At 33.5% G+C, this 12,059-nt stretch overlaps 1 protein-coding gene across 2 annotated transcripts; it reads right to left on the reverse strand.

The window, feature by feature from the left end:
- Positions 1-3,909: 3,909 nt before the first annotated feature.
- LOC7467629 (TSL-kinase interacting protein 1) lies at positions 3,910-9,687 on the reverse strand. 2 transcript variants are annotated; one of them, XM_024588104.2, is made up of 14 exons: positions 9,418-9,687; positions 8,475-8,688; positions 8,282-8,364; positions 8,151-8,198; positions 7,951-8,060; positions 7,668-7,752; positions 7,286-7,562; positions 6,671-6,790; positions 6,438-6,583; positions 6,091-6,329; positions 5,648-6,008; positions 4,931-5,350; positions 4,708-4,836; positions 3,910-4,486 (listed from the first exon to the last, which is right to left on the reverse strand). In XM_024588104.2, exons 2-14 carry the CDS (start codon positions 8,590-8,592, stop codon positions 4,259-4,261), a joined length of 2,364 nt encoding a protein of 787 aa, XP_024443872.1. In that variant the 5' UTR covers positions 8,593-8,688; positions 9,418-9,687; the 3' UTR covers positions 3,910-4,258. The 2 variants fall into 2 exon arrangements, with proteins under 2 accessions (XP_024443872.1, XP_024443873.1); XM_024588105.2 differs by having other exon boundaries at positions 6,671-6,781; positions 9,418-9,682.
- Positions 9,688-12,059: the final 2,372 nt, after the last annotated feature.

Consider the following 12,059-nt stretch of genomic DNA (forward strand, 5'->3'; position numbering starts at 1 on the left):
ACTTACCTGGTGGAAACTTGAGAGACGCCTGTCACGTCACTATTGGTGCTCCGGTCACTTCCTTGGTGCTCCGTAAGAGGTGATAAACGGTGGCTGGTTTTCTAGACGCCGTCAATGATGGAAAAACAAAAAAGAAAAGGGTTGTTGGAGCTTGATGGTGGTTAATTGTTGGAACTTGGAAGGCTGAGAGAAAGAGACTAAGGTTTAGAAATTTAGGGATTTCAATTTGTTCTGTGTGTGTGGGAGTGGGATAGTGGGAGGGAAAGTGAAAGTAGTAAAGAACGACAAAACATGATTTTGCTTTTGTTCGGTAATAGCAATAGGCCAATAGTCGCTGGACACCTGGAGTAATAGGACAACATTAATGACATTTTATGTTCTATGATAAAATCGTTCAATCGGTAGTGAAATCGTGATTTCACTCGATTTTAACGATTTTACCCAATTTTAATTCGATTTTACCCATTTCCGAGTTTTATGAACGATTTAGCACGTAAAGCCTACATTGACTCGTAAAATCGTACGATTTTACGAGTTGAATCGCGATTTTAAAAACTTTGTCTGAGACTATCTAAGTATTAGTTGTGTGAGTTGAATGCGGTTTGGGTTGTTGTTGTTGTTATGTTGCAGGTATTAATACGAGATGAAATTTTAGGTTGGGGGAAATCCCTTACATGGTTGATATGCATACGTAGTGTGCAATTTATGTTTTGCATGTTAATTGGGGGGGCCTCCGTATAGGGGAGACTATTAAAAAGAAATTTACTTTATTTTACACATATATGATTAATGAAAAAGATGAAGTTGCATTAAAAATTATAGGGAATCTTGCCTCTTAGGTCCTTTAACCAATTTTGTTTTTTAAAAAAACTTTAAAATATTTTTTTTCCAAGCTTATGAATGCCTAAAAAGTGGGAAAGAAGCCTTGACTAAGGTATTAGGGCCATTGCTAGCGAATCCTATAACTAATTATCAAGAATGGCATTTAAGCTTTTTTGCGCCTTCAATATGTTACTACAAGCTATTATGTTTGATTCTTTTGTTATGATCTCAATCATGTTGTTTGATGATGTTGATTGTTTTTATTTGCAGTTTTTTTTATTGTTCTTATTATTGGAAGCTTTGACCGATTTTACCGGTTGTTGGTTTGATTATACTATTTGAATGATATTCATTTTATTTCGATGTTATATACAAACAATTTTTTTCCTTATTTTATCGGTTCATTAGGGATTTCCTTTTTTTTTTCCCTCAACTAGAATATTTTTTCATATGACTTTCTTTCAACTGTTAACTTTGTCTCTAAACAATTTTGTTTGGGTGATTAACATGGTCATCATGTTATATGCATCATACTCTAACTCATTGATTTCATCTTTCTAGGATTATTGTGTTACCCTTTGTTTGGATGGATTGTTCTTTTTTATTGAATCATTAATTGCATCCCTGCTTAGACAATTAGTTATCTTCTTCAAGATCCTTAAGCATCATCAACTTTTAGATGCTCTCCCACTGTTTCAAACAGATCTTATTTTTTTATATTAATCTTTTTTCTTTTTTAATTCTATTATCTTTGATTTAACTTGAGGAATTTGATTTAACTAAAGGTATTGGGATTCATGGATTGACATCACAAGGTCAAATATACCTTGATAAATCAGGTTTTCTTCTTTGTCACAGCAAAAACAACGTTTTCTTCAAGCAAAACACAATAATATTATTAATCTGAAGGCTGCTGAAATTCACAGCAAGGAAAACATTATATAATCCTAAGATAATTAACCACAATGAACTCATATTGGGTTGCAAACCATTGGGCTTTTAGCTAACACAAGCCTAAAGCCTAAAAAAACACTTAATTTGGGCCAAAACAAACCCAATTGAACTTAAAAACCTAAACTAAAATATTATAGTTCAAATAATTTTTAAAACAACATAAAAACTAAATAAAATATTTAGAATAATACAAGGAAACAATCAGCTCCCAAAACCATCCCTAGCTTGATTAATTTTCTTGTGTAGTCGGGTATGACTTGCGTAGAAATAATGTGTGGTTGTTGTCCCTTTTAGACCTTTTTTTTTTTTTTGCTTGGAACATGTTGCCTTGAATGCTTAATCTTCTTCCCTTGTATTGTCAAATTAATGCTCTCAAAAATAGAAATAAAATTTGTTGAATTCTTTCCTTTTAAAAGGTTTCCACAATCTCCCTTTAAAGTAAGGAAATCCTACAAGAGAAAGAAAATAAAACAACAAGGAAAGTCCTTCAAATCTAGTCGCCTCTTATTCTCCTTGTAAGGAAAGGAATCCTTGCTTGTAATAGACAAATAAATAGGGAAATTTACTCTCACATGTTGTCGCCCCTTAGTTTCCATGTTAGATATGGAATCTTTATCCAATATGGAGACACAATAATCTGTCTCTAATTCAGTCTTGTAATCGCCCATCATGAACTTAAACTTAGTTAGGATTTTTGACAAATCCTTGTAGGAAAAGGACCCCAACACCCTAATTAATCCTAGCCACTTTTGAACCTCATGTAGCCCAAGCCTATGCACATCCACAAGGCCCAAATCAGATCTAGTCGTAACCAATTCATCCATAATTAGGATGAACCTATCAACCCCAACAAACTCAATCTAGTTGAATGCATTCCAAGGTAAAAACCCAACATGACTGAATGGAATACAAGCTAAAACCCAAGGAAAAAACCTCATTTGGCTAAATCCCCATCACGAGTAACCCAAGATTGAATTATAGGCTAAACTATATCATCCTCCCTTTCTTTTAAAGGATTCGACCTTAAATCTAAAACATGAGAATCATCAACTAAAAGCGCATCATCATTACACGGCCCAAACAATGTGTAATCATCGAAACCTTGTTAACAAATAATATGTTCTGAATAACACTTTCATTCAAATACAAACTCTTTAAGTTTTAACTAATCATCATAAACCTATTTAGGAGATAAAGAAACAAGAACCTGATGCGAACCTCTTGATCATGTGATTAGGCAACCCCTAACAAAGATGATATTTCCCTAAAAAAGCTAAAAATCAAGTTTGAGAACCTTGTGTAAACCCCCAATAAAAAATAGATAAATCTGGGTTAAATAGTGTAACTATCAAGTGAAAAATGATAAATTAGAGAAAAAATCTTATTAATTGAATGAATATTTCTGGGAGATTAATTTAAAATTTAGAGAAGTTAAAGTAATAAAATAGTATGTGGAATATTAGTTAAAGATATAACATATGCTGGTGAGAATTAAAAGTTTTGCCACAACCATATACTCGAAACTACATTAAACCATATACTAACATCTATAAAGAACAGAAATTGTAAAATCTCATGGAACACAATTTCTGTATTAAAATTCAAGTTTCATCTCCACAATCATATTCCTCTTCAGTGCGTGATTTATCTTTAAGCTTGTTGACGCATAAATCTTGAGTGGCTAACTTAATTTTAAAAAATCCATCAATTAGTCTTTTTGAACAATTCTATCCTTAATTCCCAAATTGATTTGGGAGCTCTTAAGACAGCATTCCTTGGTTTTCTTCTTTAGACAAAACAGAACCCCTCTCTAAGAGGATCCCATGCATGAGAAATTCCCTTCTTTCCCTTTATCATTCTTTTCTCATAAGCTACTCTCTCTTGAACCCAAGTGCCACATGATTAGACCTAAACTAATCAATTGGTAATCATCTTTTAACTCACTATAATCTAATCCAATTGGGTTAATCCGACAAAAGTTTACAAATATAAAGTAAAAATCTCATCAATTTACAATAAATTTAAAGATTAGTAAAAATTGAATTTGCCGGATGGATACATACACAGGAGGGTTTAGAGGGGTTTTCCACGTCATTTTGACGAAATAAGTACATCAGATGTTAACAATGTGCCTTCAAGAAAACCAGAAAGAGAATACATTAAAGATGTGGAGTGATAAAGAGAGATCGATCATTTAAGGTACCAAGATCGTTCAGTTACAACAATTCTGGAAAACAATTTACAAAAATAGTAAGAAAACAAGTCAGGAAAGATAAATGGAACAGGTATTCCATGCCTATATTTGTACAAATGCAGGAGACTTGACTGATCAGGGAACAGACAGAATTTTCTTGGCTTGCACTGCTTCCTCAGCTCACACTCCTCGCGAAGTCAGCCGAACATAAACAATTAGTTGTTATAACCTAGTAAAGTTCACGTTTTCTCTAAGGGTGGCATCGCTTGAGAGCAACTTTGGTGAAATTCAAACCCCCCCGCTGATTTTAAAATCTGAAAATGAGGTAGTTTCTCGAGCCTCAACTGTTGAAATCGAATCTTTCTTGTTTAGCCCGAAAAAGGAGCAATTTTGAAATGCATCCAAGCTGCTGGCTATCAGATGGTTCAAACCACCAAGGCTATCACTTAAAATCAAATCTTCAGTATGATATTTGGAGGATGGTATATCCAGATCTAATAGCCCTAACGAGTCTGGCTGCAAAACCAAAAGAAAAGGAAGGAAAGAAAAAAGGAAAAAAGAAACAGAAAGGAGTCAGGTTGTATTGCGGATAGCATGAATCACATCTGCTATAAAACTGACTAGATTTTCCATGGGGCTATACATCCTATGGCACCAGAATGTTAACTCGGTCAACTTTAAGGAGCTATAGAGCATAAAACAACACGAAAGAAATCATTGATGAAAAAAGAACATACCCAATAGATATCTGTTAGCCCATTGAAATCCTTTACTTGATTGGACACAACTTGTGAATCAGATGAGCATTCGTCCATAGGTTCTCCACCAGTAGGATAATCATTAGGCCCTTCAATAACAGGCAACTCCTGCAATACAAGTGTGAATACATTACCTTTAATCAACCCTCCCTTCTACTTGATAATGGAATCACTTGCACAAAATACAAGTGTAAAAGAATACCTCAAGAAAGGCACTGGATGTGATAGAGCTTGTTCTGTCCATCTGTTTGCTGACCCGTGGAGAAGCAACAGCAGATGAAGTAGTAACTTCCTTACGTAAAGAATGATTCTTTTGAAAAGCAAAAGCATCACATGTCTCTTCACCATCCCAGATAGAAGATGTATAGGATGCGACTGCGGAATGAAATCCCATTTTGCCTTGATGTCTTGAGATATGTGCAGCAATTGCCGCATCAAATGAATCACAGCTGAATGGGATCTCCTGAAGGCATTGATTGCTTTGAACTATAAGTGATTCAATGCAGTTATGATTTGCTACATGAGGTAATTCTGATAGTAGATCTCCAATGCTAACATTGGTAAGGCTATCAGCCCACTCCCCAGCAGACAGCGGATTTACATTGCTCAATCTCAAGCCATCCTATGTATATTAAGATCAAAGCACAAGTTAACAAATGGATTAGAAAATATGCACATTCATCCTGGCTGAAACATTTCAAAAGTCAATAATAGGTGATGCATGTAAATACCAATGCACAAGTTATATTAAAACTTAGATAGTCAAACCTCAATTTATGGATGTGACATGAATGCTGCATCAGTAAGTATGATATATAGCAGAAGAAAGAAGTGGTATAAAGTTACATGAACTTAGATAACATTGAATTGGATTAAAATCACAACATTGAATTGGATTAAAATCACAAGTTGCAATTACCACATCTTCCGATTGTTGCGTGTTAGTCCTATCATCAGTCTCCTTTCTATGCAAGGATATGTTTGCTGCAGGATCAAAGGACTTCACCAGATTATTTCTGGGTCCTGTGGCAACGAACTCATTATTCTCATTGGTCACTCCTGCAGAATGAAGTATAGAAGCATGATTATTGTTCTCTGAAGTTGGGCAATCCCTACAGGGATTCTCAGGTTTCTCAAACTGATCACTGGTAGATGGCTCAGCTGTGGGTACAGAATCCATAGTCTTGTCCTTCTCATTTCCTCCAACTGGAAGGCAACTATATGTTGAAGGTGCTTGCAATGTTACAGAAGCGAAGTTGACATTGAAAAACCAGCCATACCTTTGTTGAAAATGCACAAGTCAGTTAAAGTAGATTCCAGATATGGATTTGGATTTAAGTTCAAAAGAGAATTAGAAGAAACCTCAAGCGAAACACTGGAGGACTGCCAATTGAAAAGTATACATCGGCTGCACTGACAAGTGAGTCCTGTGTCCATCTTTGATAACTCACCAGGTTCTCTCTATTAACACTGTAAGGGAAAAGCATTAGTTCTCCAGATGCTACAGTAGAATCACCCCATTTCCGGTTTAAATGTTCCAGTACTGATGATATCTTTTTTCGAGTGCTAAGAGTGAGCTCCAGGTGTGGATTATGCTTATCCTGCAACCAGATGAAAATGTATTTACATCCTTTATATTCAGAAGACTACTCAACAACTTGAACTTCTTCTACCTCAAAATTATCAACATAATCCATCTTTGTACTCACCATTTCTAGCGCTCTTCGAGTACCATCATCAATTGGGAACAATTGAAGCTTAAGCTTCATATTAGTTAGTGCATTACTCTCAACACAACGAAGCGAAGGATGAAAATGCGGAAGAAGTTTTTCAACAGGATCAAGACCCTTTTTCCCTGGAAATGAAAGAACAATCACTTATTGGCACTTCAAATCAAATTTTTGGAATAGGAATTGGTGAGGATCAGCCCCACCAACCATACCTTGGTCATGTTCATCCTCTTTATCAGTGGCTGTCCGTTCCAAATGCTCAGCAGCATCGGCTACCAAAGAAACTCCAGCAATTGCAGCCTTTTCCCATTTTTTATATGCAGCTGATGAGACTAGACCCAATGACAATCAATTAACAAAGAGATCAGTGCAAAAAATTCATGATTTCAGACCAAACAAAGTGAAAGAATATTCATCCCATCATCTGAGTAAACCGGGTAATAGTAAAATCAAGAAACCAGAGACACGTAGCTTTTAGCAAGGAATATTGGTTACAACATAAAGGCCATCACCCAGTCATAACCCCATTTGATTTGGGTATTGGAAGTAAGATTTTAGGGGCAATAATATTCTTCAGCATTTCTGCAGAAAGTAGCTGTTTTTTATGATCATTGATTCTTTCAAACAAACCCCAAAAAAATATCGCATTAATAGTTCAAAAATGACAATTGTAAGCTGTCCAATTTTTGTACAGATACTTCAAGGATCATTCCAAAATGAACATTAAAGTAAATTCAAGTATGACATAAAAGGATGCAAGATAAATGGGGGAAAGTAAATTTTAAACTTGTCTCAAAAACTGAGGAAAAGCTCAAACAAATAATCACCTGGTTTTCGCCTTTGCCTTGCAGGTTTCATTGCAGTTGAGTCTCCTTTATTGTTGTTACGGACAACCCCCATATTAACATTGCGCTTCAATGATCCCTTTCCACCTAATTTTTGGATGTTTTGACTATCAACAATAACAAGTTTAACAGTTCGAGTATCATGCACCGATGCTCTATTCTGATTAGTGATAATGCTAGGAGTCGTTGGAGAACCATTTTCCCCCTGTGAAGACCTTTTCCTTACATTCTTCCTTTGATCTTTCAAGAGTTGGTTCTCCTTCAAGGAAAACATATACCAATCAGTTAAGCACATCCAGTAGATCAATAAGTTTATGGTCAAGAAACATAAACACTTTTGCAAATATAGACAATCTTCACTAACCAGAGCTTCTATAAATATCTTAAACCTTCGTGGTTTTAGGTGAAGCTTTGAGGCTTTGCAACTATACTTTTCCAATAAAGACCACCTGTATAAAAGGTCAAAATATGAATCAGGAAAACAGGACAATCCGAGACTGAGCCAGATGAAAAAAAATAACATGACATGTATCTGTTGATGGTATCACAAGCTTCCTTTTCTGATTAATTTTTACATATCACTCCCCTAATTTATAATACATATAATAAAAAGAAAAGCAATTCAAACAGTACATGAGAAATATTACCATCGGAGCATTGCAGCATTTGTATCTTTAGAGTTTTTTGCATCTAGGCACAATCCTGGGCCCAGCAATTTGTTCATGCGCCTCACAAGACGATAGTAATAGTGCCTGACCTGGAAAAAAAAGGTGGGTGATAAGGAATATGAAGAATACATCAACTCAACTGGACAAAGCATCTGGAGCTAAATCTCATTGCAAGTTACCTGATCCTTGTTTTTACTTTGAACATGGTGAGTAATTTTCTCAAAGTTCTGCAATGAAAGCTCACAATAGTCAAGAAGTGAAACAGAATTGAAAAACTGTTAATCCAAATCACATTCCAGCAATTACATGCCTTGCCAACTTGTCGTAATGCAGTGAAAAAACTTTCCTCTTCTTGACGTGTCCAAGCAGCCCATTGCCGTGTTGGTCTTTTCTCTGCATTCAGCATAAGATCAAAACAGATAAAACTACCACTCTGGCAGTATATTTCAGCAGCACCTAAATTACTAAAACCAAATACAGCTATTAAAAGCAAAATAACATACCAGGCTGCCGTGTCTCAACACAATCTGGAGTAGATGATGTTACACCAGAATCTCCATCCTGAATTGAACCATTTTGAAGAAGCTGTCGCTCAGAGTCCAAGGAGACCTGTGCCTCCATCTCTATACTAAGGGCCTTAAAAAGAAGAATAAACACCCATACACTTCAAAGTACAATGCTCTCCCTTTGACCTCCACCTCAGTGAATGATGTAACCCTAGTTGTGAAATTGAACAAGAACTCATCATCAAAAATTAATTAGCATATAAATCAATAAGATGACTATTCAATCCAAAACTCCTCAACATTTAAAATTTAGGGAAATACAATCAATCAGATCTTTTTTAATCTTATGTTTTCCAACCCAAAACATAACATGTTTTCATTGAACCCACAAACAAGAACTTGGATTCACCACATAATTAATATTCGGATAAGTTGAAATTTCTTTAGAATTGGGAGCATCAAGCTATTTTCCAAGTTTAGAATTTTACAAGCAAACCCTAATGGACTATAAACTCCATCTCCAGAAACTATAGAACAGTGATTTCACTAAGAAAAAGAACACTAATAATAAATCAAATTAAGCAAACTAAAGCATGCATCTAAGCTAAGAAACTACAATAACAGCCACCCATTGAAAATGCAGCAAAATAAAACAGATTAGAAATTCAAATTTCATCCTTTTCAATTTCTTAAGATCCAAATTACCGGATTTTAAGCTAAGAGCACTGAACCCACCTAATTAGAGAAGTCAAATCAATCGATCACTAAAATCCCACATACAAAACCCCCTAAGATTAACGAAATTTTCCACCTTTAATATTTTCCCCAATTTTTAACATCCAAACAAAACTAGGGTTTTGAACAATAGTGATTGATTTTGACCTTAAAATATCAAAATCAGCGTAATCAAAATGAGAAACTGAAGTTAAATTTGCAATACCTGAGAGAGAAATCGAAGAATCGAAGAAAACCTAGCACGGAAAGCACGAGCTGGGATAATTTTTTATCAAAGAAATTGAAACCGGAGAGAATGTTTGCAAGAAAGGGAAGAGAATGGAGTTTTTTTTCTATTTTCTTTTCTATTTTTTTTTTACTTTGGAGAAAGAAAATAATAATGAAAATATTAGAAAGTTCAGTTTATTTGCCAAATAGTAATTTCAAATAAAAATACATACATATATAATTAAGAGATTCAAAGCAGAAGAGTTTGGTCTTAAACTATGATTAAAGAAAAGAGAGAGAGAAAAGTTGTCAGCTTGACCTCAAATAAGCATTAAGTTATAAGAGTTATAAAAATTAAGAAAAAATATGTATATTCAGAATAAAATTATAAAAAATTATATAATTTTTTATATGTTTTTAATATTTAAAATACAAGATAAGTAATTTATTTATAAATTAAAAAATAAAAACATTAAAGGATTCTAGAAAACCAAGTGTCATGAAAACTAAGAAACAAAATTCAAGAGTAATAGAGTCTAAGAGATTCTAGTGAGCATTTAATATATACAATTATTGATTTTATAACACTTTTCCTTGAATGACCATGTCCTAAAAATATGTCTCATTAAAATCTTGCAAAGAAAAACCTAATGAAAAAAAACTTAAGCAAAGGAAAAAGAGTATAACATTCTTGTGTTATTTCTGAATACTTCAGAATTCAATAGAAAATTTTATATAGATACTACAAGATCTAATTCAATAGAAGGTTTTATATAGATACTTCGAGATCTATATTTAAACACTTCAGAATTCACAAAAATATCAAATTGCCTAATTGAAACTTTGCAAAGGAAAACTCATTGGTAAAAAAACCTAAGCGAAGGAAAAAAAAAATATAAACTGCATTAACTTCACCTCAAAAGTACATGTCTTATGATAAATCTTTATGATGACGCATTTCAATATTATGGATAAACTTCTTGAAAGTTGAGGCTGGTAAAGACTTTGTGAATAAATCTACTAAATTATCATTTGACTTGATTTGATTGATATCAATTTTTTCCTTATGTTAAAGCTCGTGATTATAAAATAACTTTGGTGAAATATGCTTTGTTATGTCTACTTTAATGTAGTTTCCTCTAAGTTAAGTAATGCATACAACATTATCTTCAAACAATATTATGGGACTATTTTCAATGGTTAACAGCCCATTTTTTTTATATGCTGGATAATTGACCTTAGCCATATATATTCTTGACTTGTTTTATAGATTGCAATAATTTCTGAATAATTTGATGAAATAGCCATAAATGTTTATTTGACATATTTCTAAGAAATTGCAGTGCTTCCGTATGTAAACAGATAATTTATCCTTTGTGGAGATCAGAGAGATACTCTGCATCTGCATATCCAATCAATTATGAATTTGATCCACTATAAAATAACCACATTTTAGTTGTTCCGCAGAAATAGCGAAGTATATATTTGACCTTATTCCATTGTTTTTTTTTTTTTTTTGTGGGAGTAGAACTATATCTTGCCAATAAATTGATTACAAAAGCTATATCTGGTCTTGTATAATTTGCAAGATACATGAGTGCTCCGATAACACTAAGATATGGTATTTTTGAAACAAGAATTTTTTATTCTCTTCTAGCGATTGAAAAGAGTCTTTCTTCGCATCAAGTGATCGAACAATCATAGATGTACTCAAAGGGTGAGCATTGTCCATGTAAAAGTGCTTCAAGATATTTTCTGTATACATCGATTGATGGATAAATTTTTCATTTGAAAGATATTCAATATGTAAATCAAGACAAAATTTTGTCTTTTCGAGATCTTTCATCTCAAATTCATCTTTCAAATATATTGCAGTTTTTCTGAGCTTTTCAAGAGCACCAACAAGATTTAAATCATCAACATATATTGCAATAATAGAAAATCCGAATGTGGTTTTCTTAATAAAAATGCATGGGCAAATCTCATTATTCTCAAACCTTTTTTTTAGGAGGTATTCATTAAGACGATTATACCACATTCGACCAGATTGTTTCAACATATATAAAGATATTTGTAGATTAATAGAATAAACACTTCTATGTTTATCATAAAGGCTTCAAGCATTTTGAATCCTTCAAGAATTTTCATATAGATTTGTTTATCTAATGTTCCATATAGATATGTTGTAACTACATCCATTAAACATATATCTAGAGTTTTTGAGACTACTAAACCAATTAAAAATTTGAAAGTGATTGCATCAGAATAAGTTTCCTCATAATCAATGCTAGGTCTTTGTAAAAAATCTTGTGCAACAAGTCGTGCCTTGTATCGAACAATTTCACTGTTCTTATTTTATTTTCTAACGAAAACCCATTTATATCCAACAAGCATAACAGCTTTAGGTGTGTGAACTACATGTCCAAATACTTTACGTTTTGCAAGTGAGTTTAACTCTGTTTAGATTACTTCTTTCCACATTGACCAATCATTTCTATGTCGACATTCTTTGATAGTTTGTGGTTTAGTTTTATCATTACTTCTAGTGATGCCAAAAGCAACCTTAAATGCAAATGTCATTTATGACAATTTTATTTCAATTCAAAATCTCTCCTCTATGAACATAGTTTATGGAGATCT

Source organism: Populus trichocarpa, chromosome 16 (genome assembly GCF_000002775.5).
Source record: "Populus trichocarpa isolate Nisqually-1 chromosome 16, P.trichocarpa_v4.1, whole genome shotgun sequence".
NCBI classification, from domain to species: Eukaryota; Viridiplantae; Streptophyta; class Magnoliopsida; order Malpighiales; family Salicaceae; genus Populus; species Populus trichocarpa.

Bases quoted from the DNA above. Each gene is read 5' to 3' on its own strand.
- LOC7467629 (XM_024588104.2), bottom strand. From the start codon at position 8,592: ATGGAGGCACAGGTCTCCTTGGACTCTGAGCGACAGCTTCTTCAAAAT. The intron at 7,563-7,667 runs GTTAGTGAAGAT...TTTTCCTTGAAG, and splicing joins AGATATTTATAGAAGCTCTG to GAGAACCAACTCTTGAAAGA. The intron at 6,584-6,670 runs GTATGGTTGGTG...TTTCATTTCCAG, and splicing joins AGAGGATGAACATGACCAAG to GGAAAAAGGGTCTTGATCCT.